The sequence below is a fragment of the Halichoerus grypus genome, chromosome 15, assembly GCF_964656455.1.
Source record: "Halichoerus grypus chromosome 15, mHalGry1.hap1.1, whole genome shotgun sequence".
In the NCBI taxonomy this organism is placed as follows: domain Eukaryota; kingdom Metazoa; phylum Chordata; class Mammalia; order Carnivora; family Phocidae; genus Halichoerus; species Halichoerus grypus.
In genome coordinates, this window is record NC_135726.1 from 60,597,003 (window position 1) to 60,620,282 (window position 23,280).

Below are 23,280 nucleotides of genomic sequence, written 5' to 3' on the forward strand. Positions count from 1 at the left end.
AAATTAAAATAATGTAATAAATACTAACTGATCAAGGAAATTTTCAATTTTTAATGTTTGCCGGCCCTGCTCCAGGGCTCCCAGGGAAGCTATACTTTAACATTTACTAAGATCAAAATGACCACACAAAACCTCAAAGCATGGGCTCTACTTCTGCCCTGAGCACACACTGTATGTCTGCTTCATTAAAACAACAACAACGACAAAAAAAAGAGCATTCCAAACATAAAGATAAGAAAAACAAAAAACCTCCCTGGGTCCCATGAGATTAAAGTCATACAGACTTGCACATACTAAAAACATAAGATAAAGTCTGAAACTTTCTGGAATGTCCTTCATCATGATGATTTGTAACTCATTTTTTTTTAAAGATTTTATTTACTTATTTAAGAGAGAGATTGAGGGCGCCTGGGAGGCTCAGTTAGTTAAGCGACTGCCTTCAGCTCAGGTCATGCTCCTGGAGTCCCGGGATAGAGAGCCACATCGGGCTCCCTGCTCAGCAGGGAGTCTGCTTCTCCCTCTGACCCTCCCCCTCTCATGCTCTCTCTCTATCTCATTCTCTCTCTCAAATAAATAAATAAAATCTTTTTAAAAAGAGAGAGAGAGAGATTGAGAGAGAGAAAGAGCACACACCAGTGGGGGGAGAGGCAGAGGGAGAAGCAGACTCCCCGCTGAGGGCACTCTGGGCTTATCCAAGGACCCTGGGATCAGGCCTGAGCCGAAGGCAGACACTTAACTGACTGAACCACCCAGGTGCCCCGTAAGTCTTTTTGTAAAAAACATATATATCCCTGAGCCAAATGTTCCTTCCCCAGAGCACTCTCTTCTTTGTGCAGACTGTGTCCTGGGCACCTGCCCTAACTTGGGCTCGAATAAAACTCTTTTCCTTTCTCTTTAAAAAATTTTAAAGGGTTTGTTCGTTTTGCATCATTTCTTGGCGTAGTCAACAGGATATCAGAGCAACTTGCCTGAGAACACCTGGGGATCATCTAGAACTCAGCGCTTGGTACGAGCACGGACCCTCTGTGCCCCTCCAGCTCCTCAGCACCTCACAGGTGCATCTGGTGAGGTCCTGATACCTGGACCTCTTCAATTTGAGTGAACAGTCCTGATTTTTATTTGAACTGTTAAAGGTTACCGGTAATGTTCTTTAGGTGGGAACAACCTGGGAGGGGGGGGGGGAAGTTGATGGGTTGGTTGTTTTAATTTGGCATTATACTAATGGATGTTATTAATATATAAGGCTTGAGTAAATTTTCTCGATAGAAATATGGGAGAGTGAATAACTCAGCTCCAAAGAGAAGGGACGCTTACTCCTTCGAGTTAAATGGTGCTTTCAGGTGAATGAAAGCCTAGCAGAAGTGTCTGAAGATATTCCTCAGACATGCAGCAGTCCCGTAAGAATTTCCCATCTCATAAGGTGATTAATGATGGGCTCATCCAGGGATGCACACATAAGGATTGATCATGCAGTGTTCCAAGCCCCTCAATGGTCCTAGACCTTACAAGGAGAAACCGAGACACAGAGTGTATTACGGCCATTTGGAAGTAACACTCACAAGCAGCACCCTCTTGATCCACCACTCCTAATATCCTTCGGTCTTATTCAAGCCTTATTCTAAAAATAAAACCAAAACTAAAAGGAATGGGGGAACTGTGCTTCAAAAGCCAGAACAACACCCAGAAAACCAATAACCCCCCATGGGAAATTCAGGCAGGCTATCCATCCATACATACAGAGCCTATACTTGCAAGTGCTTGCTTCAGTGGGAAAAGGTAAGGATAACCGGAGTCTCAGACGGCCCAGTGGGGTTCTTTTGGCATGTCTGAATTAGTTTTTTTGTGTGCACAATTGAAGAAAGCCAACTATAAGACTAAGTAACCAGAAACTCGGAAGCCATTTGGTTGAGTCAGTGAAGTCCCCAGCTTTTGGGGAAGAACCAGCAATCCCAGAGGTACTCTGAGCTTTTTTTGGTTTGTTTGTTGCTACAGCTTTTGGTATCTGCACACAACTGGCCATGTTCTAACTGGAAATGGAAAATAACTAATAAATGGATCCATAAATTATAATGCTATCTTACAATTAGATTTAATAAAAAAGGGATATTTGGAAATTGGGTCTTTAATGTCCTCTGCACAAATAATAGTGAAACAAAGGCTAAATTTTGTTTGCATCTTGTTTGTGTACATGTATCTATGTGTGTTATAAATATGAGGTATTTTCTCTATCCCTGGATGGTATTGCTAAAACTAACTTGTAGAGGAGCTCTATTTAATTGGTTTAAAGGCAAGTGCTTGTGAAAATTGCGCATTTTAAAACTCAAAAGGATAAAAAGTAACCCAAATGCTTTTCAAGTTCACATGATCTGGGGTAAAATTTCCTACATTCAGACTTTTATGTTACTCCATAATAAAGATGCATCATAGGAAGGAACCACATTGATGGTCCAAAGAGGTACAGATGAACAAAAATTTAAGACACCTGACCCCCTTCCCAATGGTCAGGATAATGAGGAAAAGGAGGAGGAAATAGGCAGACTCTAGAAATCCTAAATCCACACCCGCTCCTCCAAGCACAAGCACCAGAACCAATGCCCAACCCACTGCCTGCTCTTCTTCCAGAGGGCTACAAGGCACCCAGAGGAAAAGACAGGAGACAGAGAATTTTTTTGAAAGATTTTTATTTTTACTTTTAAGTAATCTGTATACCCAACGTGGGGCTTGAACTCACACCCCTAACATCAAGAGTTGTGGGCGCCTGGGTGGCTCAGTGGGTTAAGCAGCTGCCTTTGGCCCAGGTCTTAATCCTGGTGTCATGGGATCGAGCCCACATCGGGCTCCCTGCTCAGCGGCGAGTCTGTTTCTCCCTCTCCTGCTCTCCCTGCTTGTGTGTTCTCTCTCAGATAAATAAATAAAATCTTAAAAAAAATAAAAATACAATACAGGAGGCCCTGGACACAACATATATATCTCAGTGTGCTGCTCCAGTCTGTTTTCAACTGCAGTTTTGTGTGGGGCCCACGCAGCAGGTCCTGGGTACAAAGCAGGCTGCTCTGGCCCTTGGGCCCTATTACCCAGAAGATCCAATGATGCCACTGGATAGAACAGAATATAATGCTAGTTTCGAAGCAGTCTCTCCTGCACACCCTCAAAGTTCCAGCAATAGCCATGGTCCAGCCTTGGGAGAGGCCCAAGCCCCTCCCCCAGCCCCTAGGCCCTTGTAAATCCAGCCCTTCTCTTTTGCACCCCAGCCCTAGAGGTAGTAAGTGCTCTATGGTTATCCATCTCTGGGTTTTCAGTATTCACTTGTGTTCCTTCAGCCTTACAAAGCTAACTAATCAATTCCCTCAAAATCCCGAGGGAGGGTGATTTAGCAGCCTGCCTCCCACCTGAGACAGCCCCCTTCTGGCCCACCTCCCACCCATCAAGTGGGCCGGATGCTCCTCCCGCCCTGTTGCAGGGAGATACCAGTGGTCAGGTTCGGGCTGTCTGTACCAGCCTCTTCTCCCCTCGCCGGGGGCCGGCTTGAAGCCTCCCAACTCCGCACTCAGGGTGCAGGTGGAGAAGTCCCTGCAAAGCACTGGATACGGATGCTCAGTGACCTTTGTGACAGAAATTGCTACCCCAGCAGACAGCCAAATAGGGTCCTCATCAGCTGCGAGTCCTCAGGCCTATCTGGTCCCCTCTGGGGCTCCGCTCTGGAGACAAGGTGAGAAGGAACTTTCCAAGCTACAAAGGTTTCACTGATCAGGGTTGTAGCTCCACGCATTCCCTCTCCCTGCTTCTCTCACACGCTTATGCTGGAGGCTGCCGATCCCAGACCCAGGAGCAGAAGGAAGCACAGCACATCCAGTGGCAGCCGAGGGCAGAAAGAGGCTCCCTAAAATGGTGGTGGAGGCGGGAAGGCCGTCTAACCCGCAGACGCCAGGGGAGACCCCAGAGCACGCAGTGGGGCAGGCCAGGACAATCCTGGCATGGGAAGCGAGAAGGGTGGTGGTGGCCAGGCCAGAGAAGCGGTCCTGTGCGGACTGAGCCTGTCCCCCACCGCCTTCCAGAGAGGCTCCGCTGAGGGTGCTAGATGCAGCGGGTGCTCACCCCCGGGAGGACAGTGCAGTGGACGCCACACTGTGGGGGGAACAGGAGGGAGGGGCAGTGGGCGGGAGCACCCGGGAGGGGCGGATGGCAGAACCACCCCCACTCTTCCCCGTTGCCCTAGGCCTCCTGCTGCTCACCAGGGCCCCAGAGCAAGGCCTCTGACCTGGCCCTTGGCTTCAAACAAAAAATCCTGTGCAACCTCAGATCCAGCGGAGGCGGAGGGAAAGCAGGGGAGGGGACTCATCCAGCCCTCGTTCCTGGGGATCCACCACGCCTGCGGCGGCCTCCAGTCTCTGCACGGATGCACCCCTCCCAGCACCGAAATTCACTGCCTTTACCCTGTGAACCACCTCCCCGCCACGCATCCGCAGCCAGGCCCCAGGGGCCACCAGGTGAGACTCCCATCGTCCCCGGGGCTGTTTTAACGGCGTAATCCTCTGTCCCAATTGTCGCTGCCCCTGCGCTCCAGCACGCAGCCCACACCGGGGGGGGGGGGGGGGGATGGCGATTTTACACGACGCTGCTCATCCTGATCCACGATGGCCACGTCCCGTGCCTCGCGCGCCACCGAGCTGGCCCAGCCTCACCATCTCCCAGGGGCATCCCAGAGTCAGGGCGCGGCACCGCCCGCGTGTCGCTTCTGGTGTTCGCTGAGGTCGGAGCGGTGACGGACGGGCTTGCTGCGCACCCTACACACAGAGGGCCGCTCGCCCGTGTGCGTGCGCGGGTGCCTCCCGAGCTCGGGGTTGCGCACAAAAGCCTCGCGGCAATCGGCGCCGACGGACGGCTTCTCCCCGGCGTGCGCGCTGGTGCTCGGCCAGATCGGAGCCCATGATGAAGGCCTGGCAGCACTCCGCACACTCGAAGGGCCTCGCCCGTGTGCCCGCGTGGGTCTTCAGGTGCTCCGCCAGATCGGAGCGCTGGCTGAAGGCCTGGCCACACTGGGCGCACACGTGGGGCTCCTCGCGGGGTGTACGCGCTGGTACTCGGCCAGATCGGAGCGCTGGCTGAAGGCCTGGCCGCAGGCAGAGCGGGTGTGGGGCCGTGCACCCATGTGCACACGCCGGTGCTCCAGGGAGTTGGAGCTCCAGCTGAAGGCTTTGCCGCACTCGGGGCGTTCACAGGGCTTCTCACCCGTGTGCGTGCGCCGATGCGGAACCAGGGTAGTGCTGCGGCCGAAGGCCTTGCCACGGTCTGGGCCGCGGAAGGGCTTCACGCCGCTGTGCGTCTCCTGGTGGTGGATGAGCTGCGAGTGCGCGCGGAGGGCCTTGCCACGCTCCCGGCACGCGTAGGGCCTCTCGCCCGTGTGGATGCGCCGGTGCTGGCTGAGGTTGCAGCTCCAGGCGAAGGCCTTGCCACACTCGGTGCACATGTATGGCTTCTCGCCCGTGTGCACTCGCCTGCACCAGGTAGGAACTCTGGCTGAACGCCTTGCCACTCACTGCACCGGCAGGCCGGCTTCCTGGGGAGAGGCCAGGGGCTTGGCACCAGGTCTTCTCGGATGCTTCTGGGCCCGACCCAGTCTCTCCCACGGTCTGCGGGCTCCAGCTCCCCTCTGGAGGCCCCCCGGTCCTCTGCCTCTGTGGGGTCTTCCCAGGCCCCCAGGCCTCCAGATGCAGCCCCCTCAGAAGGGTCTGTTGTGTCAGTCTTCAGCACAATCCAGGGAGTGTCGCCTTTCCCTAGAGCCACCTGCTGGGCCCTCTGTCCTGGGGACTCGACCTTGCTTCTGTCCTCTGAAATGGGGAGAGAGAGAAAGCAAATGCCTGAGAGCTCAAAGAACTTTGGGAAATGGGGTAGAGGGGACGAGTGGGTCTCAGGAATGATGTGATTTTGACAGATCTAGAGCAGGGGCAAAGCTTGGGGCTGGCTGTATTGGGGCATGGCCATCACCCTCACCTTTCCTGAGCTGGTGCCCCTGGCCCCTCTTCAGCCTGGAACAGGGAAACAGGGCAGGTAGGCCTAGAGATGCTCCAACTTTCCCCATAGAGGCAGCATCCCAGGCCAACTCTGAGTCAAACCGTGGCCTTGTTGAGCTTTGACAACCCAGCCTATGATGGGGGCGTGCTAGGAGACCACTGTGCCTGCCTCTGTGGTCACTTCCCACACATCCCTGCACCTGACTGGGCAGCAGGGTGCTGGGAGGTGTGGAAGTGGGTGCCAGGATTGTGGAAAGATTCAGAAGCCACCTGCCTTATGTGCACTAGCTTCCCGCAGGGCCTTGGTCTCCAACTCTGCACAAAGCAGCTCCAGGACCTGGCTTTTATCTCCTTGCTCCCCCTTGGGGTCATAAAGCACCAGAGAAGTGAGGACACCTGTTTAGGAGGATGAAAATGGACCTGGTCACTTGTAGAAACACTAGAAATGAACTATCTCCACTCCAGAAGGCTTGTGGTGACCGCCTGACCCAAGCCCTGGCTGAGTCGGTCTTCCTTGCCCACCTCACCACTGCCCTGACCCCTAGCAGTCCCCTCCATTCAATAGGTAGCCTGGCCAGTGGCTGCCAGGCAATGTTAGGCCACATCAGGCCTCTGCCTCAGTCCAACCAGGCTGGTCCAGCTGCCTAAACCCAGAAAGTGGGGTGGCTGTGCAACCAGATCCCTGGGGGAGAGCTGAGGGCAGGAGGGTAGAGGGACTTCATTGGCCCTGAGGCCACACTTGCGACTTCAGCTGCTCCTTCCCCCCATGTCTCCACAGCAAGCAAAGCCCATCCCCACTTGCCCCTGACCACCTTATTGTCCTTTGTGGAGCCTGTAGCCCAGCTGGTGCTCTCACTCTGCATACACTGGAATTGTCAAGGAGCCCAGGGGCTCCAATCCACCCACTCCAGAGCGAGGCAAAACCCAGGGGCACCCATCATCCCCAGGCTGCCTAGGTCAGCTGCCAGGATGAGGTAGAAGTGCATGGGTAGGCGCTGTACCTGGAACTAGGGCTTGGAAAGGGCCTTGGGGAGCCTCCTGCTCCCCTCCCTCCTCTGTCTTGGGGACCAGCACCTCTTGGGGACTCGGGGCTGGGACCTGGGGACAGGAAGACAGGCAGGACAGGCAGAGTGTTGGGCCAGACAGATCCAGAGAAAACAAGGGGCACGCAATGGCACTCTCTATCCTTCTTGGTGTCCCCCACCTCCCTACGTTCTGAGGACCTGAGCACAGTGCTGAGAACAAACCCAGGTGTGAACTTGAGGGCATCAGTCTAACTCTGGAGTCTGAGCCAAGACCACGAAGCTCCCACCATCCTTCTCCCACAGCGCCCCCACTCCACAAGCACTAGCTAGGGACTGTAAGCCAGGCTCAGGAGGAAGCAGCCCCAGCCCCGACCCAGCTGGCCCTCACCTGGAGTTCTGGCCTGGCCAGCTCCTGGCGCAGCCCCTGGACCAGGGCAGCGGCCTCCTCAGGGCTGCCTGGCCGCTGTCCCTCCACACGGGCCTGGATCTCAGGGGGGCAGTGCGCACAGGAACTGCTCCAGCACTAGGAGCTCCAGCATCTGCTCCTTGGAGTGCGCTCCCGGAGCCGGGCCAGGGCCTCACGGGGACCCTCTTCCTCCTCATAGCGGAACCCCCAGAAGCGCTGGCCAGGGGTCTCAGAGCTGGGCTCACCCACCACTGGGGCTGGTGTGCTCTGAAGGACCCCAGGGGCCAGAGCTGATGCCTTCCTCATCTGGGCAGCCATCATGCCCCTTCCCAGGCAGGGCAGCCACATGTCCCTGGGCACTTCCTCTGGACCTGGAGACACAAAGGGGAGCCTGTGAGCACAGCCAGGCCATGAAGGCCCCTCCAGAGGACCCTCTGAGAATAAGTGGGGTCTGCGGGTCGGGGTGATTGTGTCTATCAGCGAGTCCAGAAGTGTCCCCACCTGTGTGTCCATGTGTTGGAGAGATATACGGAGGTGCCCAGTCTGTGGTCCCTCCCCCCTCCCTGCTTTTCTCAGGGGCCTCTGCCCTGGCTTCTTCAACTACTTGGCTCCATTCATCCCCCACACAGAACACTAAAGTCTGCAAACTGGACAGCCAGATTTGGCTAACAGACAGATCTTACTTGACTGCCCCCTTCCAACACGCTTTTTTAAAAATTTAAATGAGGGGCGCCTGGGTGGCTCAGTTGTTAAGCGTCTGCCTTCGGCTCAGGTCATGATCCCAGGGTCCTGGGATCAGGCCCCACATCGGGCTCCCTGCTCAGCGGGAAGCCTGCTTCTCCCTCTCCCACTCCCCCTGCTTGTGTTCCTGCTCTCGCTGTGTCTCTCTCTGTCAAATAAATAAATAAAATCTTCAAAAAAATAAATAAAATAAAAATTTAAATGAGTTTCCAATGTTAAAAAGTAACCAGATGCTGGTGGGAATGTAAAATGGTGTGGCCTATGTGGAAAACACTCTGGCAGTTCCTTAAATGGTTAACACAGTTCCTTAAATAGTTAAACACAGAGTTCCCAAGTGACCCAGGAATTCTACTCTTAGGTATCTACCCCCCCCCCCGCCGGCAAAAAAATGAAAATGTGTCCAGGCAGCTTTTTTGCACACAAATGAAAACAAAGAGCTATACAACTTACCTTGGGGTATCCTTTTTCCATTTTTTTCCTCCTTAATCTTGTGTGTATTTTCAAATTTTTTTAAAATACAGATCTGTGCCAGTACTAGGGGTGAGGAAACTGTTGCTAAGGAGAATTTGAGCTTTTCCCCATTTCTTTTTCTCTCTTCCTCTTTCTTTCTCCTGGTCAAAGTTTTAAATATATCAAGAAGTTGAGAAAAAAAAAGTATCCATGCAAAAGTTTGCACATGAATGTCATAGCAGTATTACTATAATATATATAATACATATATATGTGTAATATATAATTACCATAATAGCCAAAAAGTGATAATAGGCCCATGACCATCAACTGATGAATGGATAAACAAAATGTGGTGGATACCTACAATCAAACATTATTCTGCCATAAAACGGAATGAAACACAGATACATCCTATAAGATACATGAACCTTGAAAACACTATGCTAGGGGCGCCTGGGTGGCTCAGTCGTTAAGCGTCTGCCTTCGGCTCAGGTCATGGTCCCAGGGTCCCGGGATCGAGCCCCCCATCGGGCTCCCTGCTCGGCGGGAAGCCTGCTTCTCCCTCTCCCACTCCCCCTGCTTGTGTTCCCTCTCTCGCTGTGTCTCTCTCTGTCAAGGAAATAAATAAAATCTTAAAAAAAAAAAAAAAAAGCAGTATGCTAAATGAAAGAATCAAGACACAAAAGACTTCACACTGTATGATTCTATTTATCTGAAATGTCCAGGATAGGCAAATCTGTAAGAAACAGGAAGTAGATTAGTGGCTGCCAGGAGCTGGGGAAGAAGGAATGGGGAGTTTGATTAATGGGTATAGAGTTTCTTTTAGGGTGATGAAAATGTCCTGGAATTAGACTGTGGTGATGGTTGCACAAAATGTGAATTTACTAAAAAAAAGTGACTGTACACATTAAAAGGGTTAATTTAAAAAAAGTCATCAGCCAATTTCAAAAGATTACTTATTATATGATTACACGTATATAACATTCTTGAAATGACAAAATTGTAGAAATAGAAAACAGAAAACCAAGGGTTAAGGAGGGGGTGGAGGCGGGAGGGAAGTAGGTGTGGCTAAAATGGCAACAGGAGGAATCGTGGGTGGTGGAGATACTCAGTATCCTGACTCCCATTTGAGTATCTTGGTTATCATACTGTAGTTTTGCAAAATGCTACCACTGGACAAAACTGGGTAAAGCGTACATGGGATCTATTTGTATTATTTCTTACAGATGTGTTTATAATTATCTCAAAAAAAGTTTTTTTTACAAGTTATCAGAATTCAATAAAAATCCTTATTTGTTTTTTGTTTTGTTTTTTAAAGATTTTATTTATTTATTTGACAGAGACACAGCGAGAGAGGGAACACAAGCAGGGGGAGTGGGAGAGGGAGAAGCAGGCCTCCCGCCGAGCAGGGAGCCCGATGCGGGGCTCGATTGCAGGACCCTGGGATCATGACCCGAGCCGAAGCCAGATGCTTAACGACTGAGCCACCCAGGCGCCCCCTTATTTGTTTCTTGAAAGATCAGAAGACCTGCCTTCAGGAGTCCCATGTTTCTAAGGATGGAGCCTAGCAGGGATATCCCTCCAGCCAAGACCTATCTTCGGAGCTGCGCAGTCCTCTGTCCCCTCTAACTGGGCCTCCCTGCTTGGGAGTCTGCCCATCTTGGGGTAGTATCCAAATCCCTGAAGGTCGTTCCCGGTTGCCTTCACTGCTCCAGCCTCCCCACCGTCCTCACACAGACCGTGTGTCCCCTTTTTCTGCCTGAAAGCCTTGTCCTCCACTTTTTCCCTCAGAATGCCTGCTCACCAAGGTTTGTGGCCACCGCCCCAGCCAGGCCCCATCTCCCACGCCAACAATTGGCTCTCATACCCGACGGGTCACAAGTGACTATTTGTGTCTCTCCCCAGCCCCCAAGGCCTGGGCTCTCACCTCTTGGGGGCTGGATGAAAAACTACTTGAGTGGAAGAAGGGCAGGGACGCTGCGCGGGAGATGCCCCACGGGGGTTCTGGTCTCAGGAAGCGCCGGGCTCGGAGCACAGCGGGCAAGCGAGAGCGCAGGCTGGATGCTCGCGCCGAGAAGGCACGTGCAAAGGCTCGGAAGCGGGAAGCAGCCCGGCGTGCCCTGAAGCAGCGCCGGGAGGAGGTCCGAGTGAATGAAGAACGAATGGAGGAAGGAACGATGGCGCGGCCTAGGGAACGAAGGGCGGGACTGGAGAGCAGGAGCAATGAACGAATGAATGAGTAAGTGGATGGACAACAAATCGGGGACGGGTGATCGCGCCGCTCAGGGTACCAAGGGCGGAATCAGAAGGCAGGGGGGTGAGTAAACACGAGAACGAATGAACGAGCAGGAGGTGGGGTGCTACAGAAGTAAATGACGCCCCCCGACTCGCACGCGCCCGCGCTTCCGCCCCGACCCTAGTCGGCAGAGCCACTTCCGGGGCCCTCTGGGCGGCGCGAAGGCCTCGCGCTCGGTGGTCCCAGAGCGCGCCCGGCTCCGGCCCGCGCTGCGCCTGCGCGGCGCTGCGGTGGGCGCCTCGGGCACGCGTTAGAACCCGGCCGCACGGCCGCCGCTCGCCTCACTCACCGCCCTCGACCTGCCCCGGCGTCCACCTGGCGCGGCCGGGCTAGGACAGCGCCCGGGTCAGCATCCGGGCTCAGGCCGCGGGGAACTGGGTGGGGGTGGGGCTGAGCGCAGGGTGTCCGCGGAGGTGCTGTCGCGTCCCCTGGCGCGCCCTTGCGCCTCGCGGTACTCCCCACTGCGTCTGCGCAGCTGCGTAGTTCGTCCCCAGTCGCAGGCCCGCGTCCTTCGGTTCCTGTAGGGATGGTCCGGGGGCCCCTGGAACGCTGTAGGGTCCTCCGTTGCCATGGATACGCGCCGCCCTTTTCCTTAGCCCCTCCCTGCCTCATTTACACACCCAGAGGGACGGGGACACACACACACACACACACCCCGACGCTCAAGGTCGGCAGGATCTCGGACACAGGAAGCAGATCTGGAGAAAGAACTGTTCTGCAGCCAGAAGGATGCACACTCCTCACCCCTGTCCACTCTCTGGCCACCAAGTCCTCTTTACAACCCCACGGACCTTGTCCAGTAGGGGCCTGGCAGGGAGGGGGTGCGCATCTCACATACCTACGCGCTGGTCCAGCGGCAACTTCCTTGGGGACAACGCGTCCAAGCTGGAATCGCTATTTGCTGTATAAAAGTTTCTCAGTTGCCCCCACTCTCAATCCAGGGGGTTTGGACAAGTGTGGATGCGGGACTCGGGCATACCACAGTCCATTCCCCTTGGCCCTCATGATTGATTCAGGATCGATATATGAGGAACTTCACGGGGCAGGAAGTTTTTTTCTGAACTATTAGGGCTTCTATTTTCTGTGGAACTTTAAACCGTGAACAGCTATCGGCTAGTACAGCTGCAGCCTTTCTGTCCCCATGAAGGGAGAACTTGCCGACAATGGAGCCCATATGAGAAGCAGAATGAAGGACAGCGTATTAGTTCCCTATAGCTCCTGTAACAAATTACCACAAACTTATGGCTTAAAACAACGGAAATGTCTTCTTCCACAGTTCTGCGTGCCAGAAGTCTGAAATCAGTATCACTGAGCTGAAATCAAAGTGTCAGCAGGGCTGATGTCCTTCTGGAGGTCCTAGGGGGGAATCCGTATCTTTGCCTTTTTCAGCATCTATAACTGCATTCTTTGTATTCCTTGCTTATGGTCCCTTTTCCATCTTCAAAAAACTGGTTGTAACATCTCACTAATAAAATCTTTGACACAAGTTCATTTTATATTTGCACGGAGTCACGATTTCAGTTTTTAAAAAAGATTTATCCTGGGGCACCTGGGTGGCTCAGACAGTTAAGTGTCTGACTCTTGGTTTCAGCAGGGTTCTGGGATCAAGCCCCACATCGGGCTCTTTGCTCAGCATGGATCTGTTTGAGTTTCTTTCCCCCGCTCCCTCTGCTCCCCCCCACACACACTTGCTCTCTCTCTCTCTCAAATCAATCTTAAAAAAAAAAAAAAAAGATGTATCCTTTAACAGCAGGTAACTATAACTGCAGAAACAAACACTCCCAGGATCTCAATGGATCAACACAATACAAATGTCTTTTTTGCTCATGTCACAGTGTGAAGTGGTCAAGTGACCCTCCCAGAAGGCTGTCCTTGATTCAGGGACCCAGGCTCCTTCTATCTTGGGTCTTTGCTATTCCTTACTTTATGTCCTCCTCAGAATTTTCTGCTGAATCTCCTCTGTCCAGCTGGCTGATGAAACAAGCAAAAAAGATGTTGTAGGCCATTTTATGTTATCCATCACTTCTGTCCATATTCCATTAGCCAGAACTCAATCGCATGGCTCCGTGTAACTGCAGGAAGCCTGAGAAATGTGTTTGTGGATGCAGGAAGAGAAAAGGGGATTATGGGGCATTTTAGTCCATCTGTACCATAGGACCCACAATATGCCCTATATATTGAGGTTCATCTTGGCAGCACTCAGGGTCCAGTATAGTCCATCATATTTGGATTGAACTCTCCCAAGGGCCTCCTCATACCCCTTACACACTCAAGAGTTCTCCCCAGCACGAAGTCCCTGGTTTTGACTGGGCTCAGAGGCTCCTATACTCCTAGCCTTACCAGTAGCCACTCAACTCCTTGCCCAGGGAGGCAAGGGCAGATGAAGCAGATGCAGTGCCCATCCCTCCTACATCTGGGATGTGGGATGGCACCCATCTCCACAGTATCTCTAGCACTGCAGAGTGCAGCAGATGTAAAGTGCCCAGCCCTAGCTGTAATAGTGCCCTGCAAGCTGTGCCTGGGAATGGAGAGCCAAAAGCTTCCTTACCCCACGGGGCCTGTGCATCTTGCCCTTCCCAAGGTGGACAGGAGCTCCCGAATGGGAGACACAAAGTGAAGGGTGATTTGCAGGGAATTTGCTGCCGGATCAAAAAGCCTTACCTGGGAACACTTTGGAAGTATATGAGGCCCATCCCTGGACTCAGTGATGAGCCCAGCTCTGCCCTCCCTCCAGGTGGCTCTGGCTGGGCCACATGGCCTCTGTGGGGCTCTTTGATACGGGGCCAGAGTTGTCCCTCCTCTCCCAGTTAGGGCAAGGATCAAATGGGGTGATTAACGGTAGAGTGCCCAGCACGGTGCCTGACATGTAGTAAGTGCACCCAAAGTGCAGAGCCACGTGTCACTTTGGAACTAGTGTGGAGGATGGAGTGGGGAGGAAATTGGAATCATATACATACATAACTATACATACTGCTATGAAAGAACCATGCTACTTGCTCCAGGCCTCTGGTGGACTCCCACCTATGTGGTGGCCCCAGGGAACATGGCCGCGCATTTGGGTCTCACTCCTTGATTCCTCCCATGCAGCAGGAGATGGCATCCAGCCTGGAGTCCTCTGACAGAAGAGGAGCTCTGGCTGGACCACCTTGCTTTGACATAACATGATGAGGTCCCCAGCTGGCAACCACAAACCAGACCAAGGCTGCCAGGGAATCCCTCTTCCTTCCAAGGGGAGCCCTCTGCATAGTGACTAGGAGCCACCCGGGGGCAGGGCAGGCAGAGGCCCTGCCCATGAAGCCCGTGGCCTTCGGCCCCGGGAGGGTCACAAGGTATGCCGAGTCCCCCTCCCGAGGCCCAGGGAGGCCAGAGGAAATATCTTGAAGACCGAAGGGAGGAGGCGGGGTCTAGCTACGCTAACGGGTGTGCAAACACCCAGAGGGTACCAAGGGCTAATGAAGGCCCCTAGGAAGGTGCAATGAGAGGTCCTGGGTTCGAATGTTACTTCCACCATTTTCTGCCTGTGCCCCCGGGGAGTCACTCCCCCCAGCCCCGCTTCCCCACTCTCCAGCCCACCGAGGGAGGCGGAGCAAGACTTCCGATAGCCCACGAAGCCGCTGGGTCACATGAGTGCTTCATTCCTGTGTTTATTAGCACTTCGCCAGAACCCATTACTATGCGCCCACTTGAAAGGGTCAAATAGAACTTGAGTCGGGGAAGCCTGCGGACGCAGTGAGTACCGAGTGAGGTTGAAGAAAGACGAGAACCGCTTTCTCAGGCTTCCGGAGGCGCGCGCGCTCACGAGGCCGCGCGGCCCGCGTGCCGCTTCCGGTGCTCGTTGAGGTTGGAGCGCTGGCTGAAGGCGCGGCCGCACTCGGCGCATGCGTAGGGCCGCTCGCCCGTGTGCGTGCGCCGGTGGCGGACCAGACTGCAGTTGCGCACGAAGGCCTTGCCGCAGTCCCGGCAGATGTAGGGCTTCTCGCCCGAGTGCAGGCGCTCGTGCTGGCGCAGCTCGGAGCAGCCCCGGAAGGTCTTGCCGCACTCGGGGCAGCCATAGGGCCGTTCGCCGGTGTGCGCGCGCTGGTGCTGCACCAGGCCCGAGCGGCCCTTGAAGGCCTTCTCGCACAGCGGGCAGGCGTAGGGCTTGGCGCTGCTGTGCGTGCGCTGATGCCGGCTCAGGTTCGAGCGCTGCTTGAAGGCCTTGCCACACTCCGGGCACGCGTAGGGCTTCTCACCCGTGTGCACGCGCCGGTGCTCCACGAGGTGCGAGAACAGGGCGAAGGCCTTGGTGCACTCGGCGCACTCGTGTGGCTTCTCCCCGGCAACGGGCACCCGTGGGGGCCCCTGGGCCCCCTCGCCACAGTCCCCACAGGGCGGGCACCCCACGAGGAAGGACCTCCGGGCCAGGGCCAGGCTGCGGCGGTGGCGCTCGGCCGAGTGTGTCTTCTGGTGGCGGTAGAGGCCGGAGCAGCGCACAAAGGCCTTGCCGCACTCGGCGCACTCATAGGGTCGCTCCCCGGTGTGGATGCGCTCGTGCTGCAGCAGGCTCGAGGTGCGCGTGAAGGCCTTGCCGCACTGGTCACAGACGTAGAGCCGCTGGGCCGGGGGGCCAGGGGCCTGGCCACACTGAGGACACGTTAAGGGGCCCTCAGCCATCTGCTGCTGCTTGTTGGAGCCAAAGCGCTTTCCGCAGCGCGCACACAGGAGGGGCTCCTTTGCCATCTGCGTCGTTTCCTGCGGGGCCAGCCGGGCCCTCCGGGTAAAGTCCTCGCTGCAACTGCAGTCCTCCAAGGGGTTCTGCTGGAGGAGGGTCACTTGCAGGGTCTTTGGGAAGGTCTGGGTGCCTGTGCGCTGGTCATGTGACCCATCCTCTGTGTGGATCTCGGACAGCTGGGTCCTGGGGCAGCACCAGCACAACACCTGGCCTCCACAGTGATCACACACCAGGGACTTTTCCTCAGGGGGTGTTCTGAGACGCTGCCTCAGGCAGCAGTTATGGCTGGAGGCCCTGGTACCGACTGGGCACCAATAGGGGCCCTCCCCAGCATGTGGCCCCTGGGGAGTGACTAGGTCAGGGTCCTGAGAGGAGGTGGGGCCACATGGCTCTTGTACCAGGGGTCCTGCTCCTGCACTTGGGTGGGTCCCTGGACTGGGGCTCACACCGAGGCCCCAGCTCCAGGAGCCCCTGCCTTGGGGAGCCATCTTGCCGCCTGCTGTCCCTCCATGTAGGTCTCCCTCCTGAGAGGGGTGTCTCTTAGCTGGGTCCTCTGCCAGGGGCCTCAGCTCCATCTTGGGCCTCTCCTCCTGGCCCCTGTCGGCTCCCTGGAGATCTGCCTTGGGGATGCCTCCCTGCCTGGAGTTCTGGGCCCGAGCCTCCATCCTGGGGCCAGCCCCCAACACAGTGTCCTGGCTGTAGGATCTGGAAGAGCAGAGGAGAAATGGAGGTTGGCAGTTCCCAGGAGGGGAGAGGGGAGAACTGCCAAAGAATGATGACGCCAGGACTGATGGGGTTGCCCCCAGCTTTCCATAGCCCAGGGCAAGAAGAGAAGGAATGACATCAGGCAGTGAGAACCCTGGAGCCCCCTGCCCTGACTCCTGACACCTGCCAAGGTCTAGAATGTCACTGAGGCCCCAGAGAGCATCATCCTTCCTCTTTACCAGTTGCTGGAGCATCATCATCCTTGGCTTGGGACCTCAGCAGCCCCTCCCTTTAGCAAGACATACCCCAGTTGCTCAACTGCCCACTCCCCAGAATCACATCTCCACTCCAGGAACCACCAGCTTCCTGGCAGCATGCCCTTCTGACTCCCTGCCTTGACCTGGCCCAACCCTATTCACCTGCCATCAGTCAGGGTGACTCTGATGTGCAGCGAACATATATGGAGACATCAGGGAGAGAAGGCCTACCTCTTGGGTAGGAATATAGAAGGGAAAAGCACAAGGGGCACCTGAGTGGCTCAGTCGGTTAAGCGTCTGCCTTTGGCTCAGGTCATGATCCCAGGGTCCTGGGATGGAGTCCCGCATCGGGCTCCCTGCTCAGTGGGGAGCCTGCTTCTCCCTCTCCCACTCCCCCTGCTTGTGTTCCTTCTCTCACTGTCTCTGTCAAATAAATAAATAAAATCTTAAAAAAAAAAAAAAGAAAGGAAGACTTGCATGTCGATTAGGTTACTGATCAATGACAGTCACTAACAGAGGACTGACCTGTTAAAGAGGCCATGGTAAGAATGAGAATTCTTCCTATGTTCTTGTTACTTCCAGAACAAATATGGACCTGCCCAGCACAGCCTTTGGGGTATGAATATGGGACCACAGTAAATCAACACCTCACTGAGCATGAGGGCTCAGGTTCTTGTCTTTTTACTCTGTTCCCTTTTCTGTACAAGGCAGATATCCCTTTATCAAAAGTTCCAGAAATTTTGGGCACCTGGGTGGCTCAGTTGGTTAAGCATCTGACTCTTGATTTTGACTCAGGTCATGATCTCAGGCTTGTGAGACTGAGCCCCGCGTGGGGCTCAGTGCTGGGCATGGAGCCTGTTTAAGACTCTCTCTCTCCCTCTGGCCCTCCCCACCTCTCTCCCTCTTTAAAAAAAAAAAAAAAGTTCTAGAAATTTGAGTCTATTTCGTGAAATGGTTTTCACCAACTCTCCCTTGACCGGCTTTTGCTTTTCTGTCATTTTTGCAGATTTCTAACAAGCACGTGCCTGGGGGCACCAGTGGCTTGAAATAACATGACTTGGAACTAAAAAGAATCAGGAAGCATTTAACCAAGTCTCTCTACACGTTTTCAGCCAACGAAACTTCAGAGCAACTGGATGTGGTTCTTTTCAGGACGCTGCTGCCAACCATCCCTGGTGGATTATTTTGCCCTTGGACATCACAACCACAATGGCAGAAATAGGTTGATGGTTAGTGCTCTGGAGGAAACTGTTTTGGGAGTGAAAATTAGACATACTGAATTGGTTAAAAGTGAAAATTGCAGAGTTGGACACGTTCCCCAGATCACGGGGGGTCAGAGAAGCTGCTCCGCCGTCAGTGCTCCGCTCTTCAGGAGGCTGCTTGCTGGAGCGTGGGAAGCTGAAGGGCCCACATTAAGGGTGGTTTGTCTGGTCACATGTTCAGCAAGTAAACAGTCTGGGGCATTTTCTAAAGAAACAAAGGTGGCAATAAGGACAGGACCACACCGTGACCTGAGGTTTCTCAAACAGGCCTCACTCCAGTCACGTGATAACTACCAACCCTCCTGTAACTTCCAGGCCTGTGTGAGTCCGGCCTTCAACCCGACAGATGAGGCCACCTTTCTCCATCTGTACCTCAAAGCCACTTAGTGTCTGGGTTGACTAAGATTTCATGAGGCTACACTCGGGCCCATAAGGATACTGATCCCTGCTGGCTCTCTCTCCCGTGGGTGGCACTGATGGGGGCTAATACCTTGGAACTCCCACACCTTCCCCATTGTGGCAACTACCACTTTGTGCCTTTGTTTCTCCACCTGACAATTTAGCCACCTAGAGCTTGAGACCCAAGCAGAGGTGCTCGGAGCCCCTAGAGCAGACTTCAAGAAGGCAGGAGGACATCTGGGTGACACTGAACAATGGCATATTGTACCCCAGTGCCAGACTGTCCGTGGGGCCCTTACAGAGTGAGGCAGCAGGAGGATGTGAGGGACACATCTCTTTTCCCAAACACTTGTGGATTTGAGTCCGAGGATATTCTTTCCAGGTGGGAAAAGGCTACTCTCCTACCCTGTTATTGTGTTTATGCCTGTCTGCCTTGAGATACTGACTATGCAGCTCTCCAAAAGCAGGTGTGGGGACTGACATGGGCTAACTGGGGGAGCAAGCAGCTGTGGGCACCACCTGCCCACCACTGCTGACCACCCTAACAGTAGATGGACAGGAATCTAACCTGCAATGGACACCATGCCCAGGGCTGATGGACCCAGGCTCAGTGGCCATAACTCCTGCAGAGTCCTCACAGGCCCCACCTAGGCAAGGCCAAGGGACCTGGCTTCTCTGGAATGTGGAGCTTGCTGTGCAAATAAAAGAGACAAGCTGGGCGTCCAAGTTTCAAAAAGTGTCACTTGTACATTGGGACTGGCAAAGCTGTTGTACTGCATGGACCCACTGCAGGTGGACTGATTAGCCTCTTCCAGCGAACTCTCCACACTCAGACTTTGTCTGAATGAGGACAGATGGGCAGGAAGATCTGGCAGAAAAAAAGCAATTGCACAATGCACTCTCACACAGCTGGTGGGAATGGAAAATGATGCAACCAGCTACAGGGGAAAACAGCCTAGCAGTTCCCCAGAAGGTTAAACATGGTGGTACCACGTGACACAGCAGTTCCACTCCTAGGTATCTATCCGAGAGAAATGAAAACAGGCAGTCAAGCAAAAACTTGCATACAGATGTTCATTATAGCATTATTCATAACAGCCAAAAGGTAGAAATAACTCAAATGTCCATCAACGGAGGAATGGATACACAAAATGTGGTTTATCCAAACAAGTGAATATTACTCAGCAATAAAACAGAATGAAATAGTAATACATGGATGGACCTCAGAAAACATTATGCTCAGTTAAAGAAGCCAGACACAAAAAGACCACATTGTATAATTCCATTTATGTGAAAAATCCAGAATAGGCAAATCCATAGAGACAAAGGGTAGACTGGTGACTGCCAGGGGCTGAGGGAAGGAAGAATGGGGACTAATTGTTTAATGAGTATGCAATTTCATTTTGGGGTGCTGGAAATGTTCTGGAATTAGACAGTGGTTGCACAACATAGTAAATATATTAAAAACTAAAAATTGCACTAATAACCAACCTGAATTGTACATTTCGAAATGGTTCATTTACGTTATATGAACTGTATCTCAAAAAACAACAAAGGAATGCGCCCATGGCACGAAGTGTTCCTGCCTTCAGCGTGCCCAGCTGTCTGCTGTGGAGTAGCCGAGGTGAGTCCGCCCTCAACATCCGGGACGTCATCTGAGCCCCAGCCATAGGGACAGTAATGCATGGGACGGAGGGGTGTGTGTGTGTGTGTGTTTAACAACGCTTTTGTAACGAGAAAAACAAGGTCTTCAAAATTGCTAGGTAAAAATAAAATATTAACTTCTCCCACATGCCCAAGCAGAGTTCACATCAGAAGTTAACCTCTATGTTAACAGCATTCTCCCCAGGTCCCAGACTTCTCTTCAACCAAGTGCCCCTTAATCCACTCATCTCAAGAAGAAAACTCTTGGTAGGAAGCTGGACACACTGCTGTACCTAATGGGCAACAAGCTGGGACATAGGGAGATGCTTTGTGGTGTCTCAAGCCCCAGGGCACTGGCATCACTGATTTACAGGTGGGAAGCTGTGACTTGGCAAAGGCAAGAGCTGTGACTTGGAAAGGGAGCTCACACCCCGTTCTGTCTGACCTCGGAGCCCTGTCCTCCACACCCAGGCTAGCCCCTGGCTCTCCACCACCATCCACAGCATTCACCTTTTGCCTCTCTTTGTGGGCTTTGCCCTCTAGTGGGTGACTGCCAGTCACAGAGAGCTGTGCAAGGGAAGCCCATCCCATCCACCTCCCAAGCCTCCCCTGCACCACCCCCCCACCCCCAGCCTCTGCCTCTAGGCATGCAGGTTCTGCAGGGTTCCTTGTCTGCCTCCCAAAAGCTGGGGTGACCCCTTGCAGGGGGCCAGGTACAGAGCTGTTGGGGAAGCCATAAGCACTGATATGGGGACGATCATTCCTTTCCTCCTCATACAATTGTAACTCCAGGGTGAACTCTGGCCGCTCACAGAGAGGAGGGGGCCCCCAGTGACTATTGAGCAGCAGGAAGGCAGGCACCCATATTTCTGTGCATCAATCCTGGGGAGGAACCAGGACTTCTACAACTGTACTTTTTGGAAGCCCCATAGCCAGGATCCAAGTCCCTCTGGCATGATACCAGGTTGCTATGCCCCAGGTGTGAGGGAAAACAGGACCTAGGTGCCTGCCATGCTTCTGCCCCAGGGCTTCCAGTAAATGTTGTGCCTGCAGGGTTATGGTTGCTGGCCTCATATCCTGGTTTGCACAACAGCTGGTGGCCAGAGCAGGGCCCCAGGCCAGCATCCAGCATGACCTCCTGGAACCTCAGGGATCCAGAGGTCAAGGACCCACCAGGGTGGGAGAACACATCTGGGGCAGCCTGGCCAACCCGGGACAGCCAATCACCATGGAATCAGTGGACAGGCCAGAGGATGGGTGGCCTAGAGTGTGATGTCACCCAGGACTGGGCAGGTTCTACTGAAGGAAGTTGTAGTGGACTGAATGGTGCCCCCCGCCCAAAGATACATATACACCCTAACCCCCAGAACCTGTGGAGGTGACCTTAGTTGGGAAAGGATATTTGCAGATGTAGTTAAGGATCTTGAAATGAGATCATCCTGAATTCCCTGGGTAGGCCCTAAATCCAATAACAAGAATCCTTATAAGAGAAAGACAGAGCAAGAGAGAAGAGGTGGAGGCCACTACTGGAGTGATGAAGCCACAACCCAAGTTACATCTGAAACCAGCAGAAGCTAGGACAGTTGCATGGGATGGTTTCTGCCTCAGAGCTTTCAGAGACTGGAGCCCTGATGATGTCTTATTTCAGACTTCTGGCCTCCAGAACTGAGAATAAATTTCTGCTGTTTTAAGCCACCCGGTTGGTAGTAATTTGTTATAACAGCCACAGAAAATTAATAGAGACTGGTCCAGCACCCTTCATAGGATGAATGGGTTTATGTGTGGGGGCTCTCCTGATCCCTGGTGATGTGGAGTCAGGTCACTGCTCCGTGCAAAGGGTCAGGTAAGACTGGGTGGTCCCAGGAAAGACCAGCAGCTCCCACCTAGCAGGAAGAAACCCTGAACTCACAGAATGTGGGGACCAAGGGTCACCATTAGCCATGTGCACAGGGCATCTCCAGACTGTCCCCAGACACCATGCTCCCGTAGGTGGCTTCCTCTGCCCATCTACCGTGACAGAAACCTGCCTCCCAGCATCAGACACAGCAAGTGGAAGCTGCAGACCATGGCTGAGTCTCCCTGCCTCTCTTGCCCCGCTCCCAGCCTGCACCTTCAAACTACCCTACCTGTCTGTACCTGGATGACCTTCCAGTCATCGACCTGGGATCTGAGGCTGAGCTCGGCAAGGGCTCCTGGGAGCCTCTCTCCAACCCTGCACTGCAGCTGTCCCAGATGTTCTCACAGTGACCTCCCATCTGCCCTGGGTGAGCATGCCCTGCACCCTGAGTGTTCTCCCAGCCTTTCTAACGCTCTCCGGGGCTGCTGGTGGATGGGAGCAGGACACGAAGCAGCCACCTTCGGGCAAGCAGGGGCTGAGAGGCGAACGCGTCCCAGGCTGAGCCCTGCAGAACTACGTGACAACAGCACATGGGGAAAAGGTTAGTGAGGCTGGCCGTCCTCAGGGCTTGGACACACCCCACTGAGGCTGATAACCATCTGTCCTGTCCTACACTGTGCAGCTGGACGGGCAGGGCACAGCCCGGTAGGGCAGGAGCGCCCCGAGGGCGGGCACAACTCCGCTCTGCGCCCGTCCTCCCCATGAAGCCTCCGCCGTCATGGGCCTGGCCCTCTGGCCACCATCGGTGTCAGGGTCGGGGCACGCGGCGGAGCCGAACAGGGGACTCTCACGGGCAGTGAATGAGAGGAGCGCAGGCAAGAAGTAATGAACAAGGAGAAACTTGAAGTTAGTGCGGTGAAGAACAAACGCGGGGCAGCGTGAGAGCGTGGCAAAGAGCGGCTTCTTCGGCCTCCTCGCGAAAGGGACAGTGGGACTGGGACTGAAGGGGAGCCGGTGTCTGAACCCAAGCAAAGGCCGGGAGGCGGGACCACAGGCGACAACAGGGAGGCCAGTGTCGGCCAACGGGAGGGTATGAGCTTGACTCTGACAGCCGCGACGGTGGGTGCGGGGCCTGGTGCCTCCCCACGTGGGGCTCAGTCTCCACGCTCAAGATGGGGTGCGCGGCGGCCGGAAGTAGAGCCGACAGGCCCGCCCGGAACTGACGGCCCGACCCGCCGGGGCCAGCCCGGACGCTGGGCAAGAGGACCGGAAACGCGCGAGGGAGGCCTCCGCCCCGAGCCCGCGCGCTGAAGGTAGGGGGTGGGCAGGAGGATAGCGGGGAAGGCGCGCTCAGCGCCCGGAGGCTCCCGCCTCGCAGGCTGGAGTCGCGGGTACGCGCCGAATGCCACTTACTCGCTCGGGGGCGGCCCGCACGGGTCCCCTGGTCCCCGCCCCGCACGCAGCGCGGAGCCTTCCACGCTCCTCCTTCGGGCCACCGCGGCACTGAGGGATTAGTGTCCCCGCAGGAGAGAG

General features: G+C 54.4%; 1 protein-coding gene and 2 long non-coding RNA genes across 3 annotated transcripts; 1 reads left to right on the plus strand and 2 right to left on the minus strand.

Annotated features, from left to right (window-relative positions):
• Nucleotides 1–5,691: 5,691 nt before the first annotated feature.
• On the minus strand, nucleotides 5,692–10,675 carry LOC118527188 (uncharacterized). Its single transcript, XR_013444200.1, has 5 exons — nucleotides 10,564–10,675; nucleotides 8,634–8,794; nucleotides 7,425–7,813; nucleotides 7,013–7,109; nucleotides 5,692–5,828 (listed from the first exon to the last, which is right to left on the minus strand). It is a non-coding gene; the product is annotated as an uncharacterized LOC118527188 (long non-coding RNA).
• A 65-nt stretch (nucleotides 10,676–10,740) lies between these two features.
• On the plus strand, nucleotides 10,741–20,058 carry LOC144380236 (uncharacterized). Its single transcript, XR_013444205.1, has 2 exons — nucleotides 10,741–10,875; nucleotides 17,612–20,058. It is a non-coding gene; the product is annotated as an uncharacterized LOC144380236 (long non-coding RNA).
• ZNF837 (zinc finger protein 837) lies at nucleotides 14,559–23,246 on the minus strand. Its single transcript, XM_036075489.2, has 2 exons — nucleotides 23,161–23,246; nucleotides 14,559–16,348 (listed from the first exon to the last, which is right to left on the minus strand). Exon 2 carries the CDS (start codon nucleotides 16,306–16,308, stop codon nucleotides 14,728–14,730), a length of 1,581 nt encoding a protein of 526 aa, XP_035931382.2. The 5' UTR covers nucleotides 16,309–16,348; nucleotides 23,161–23,246; the 3' UTR covers nucleotides 14,559–14,727.
• Between the last annotated feature and the right edge of the window lie 34 nt (nucleotides 23,247–23,280).

What these genes read in the sequence shown, in the direction of transcription:
- ZNF837 (XM_036075489.2), bottom strand. Translation starts at nt 16,308, where the DNA reads ATGGAGGCTCGGGCCCAGAACTCCAGGCAGGGAGGCATCCCCAAGGCA.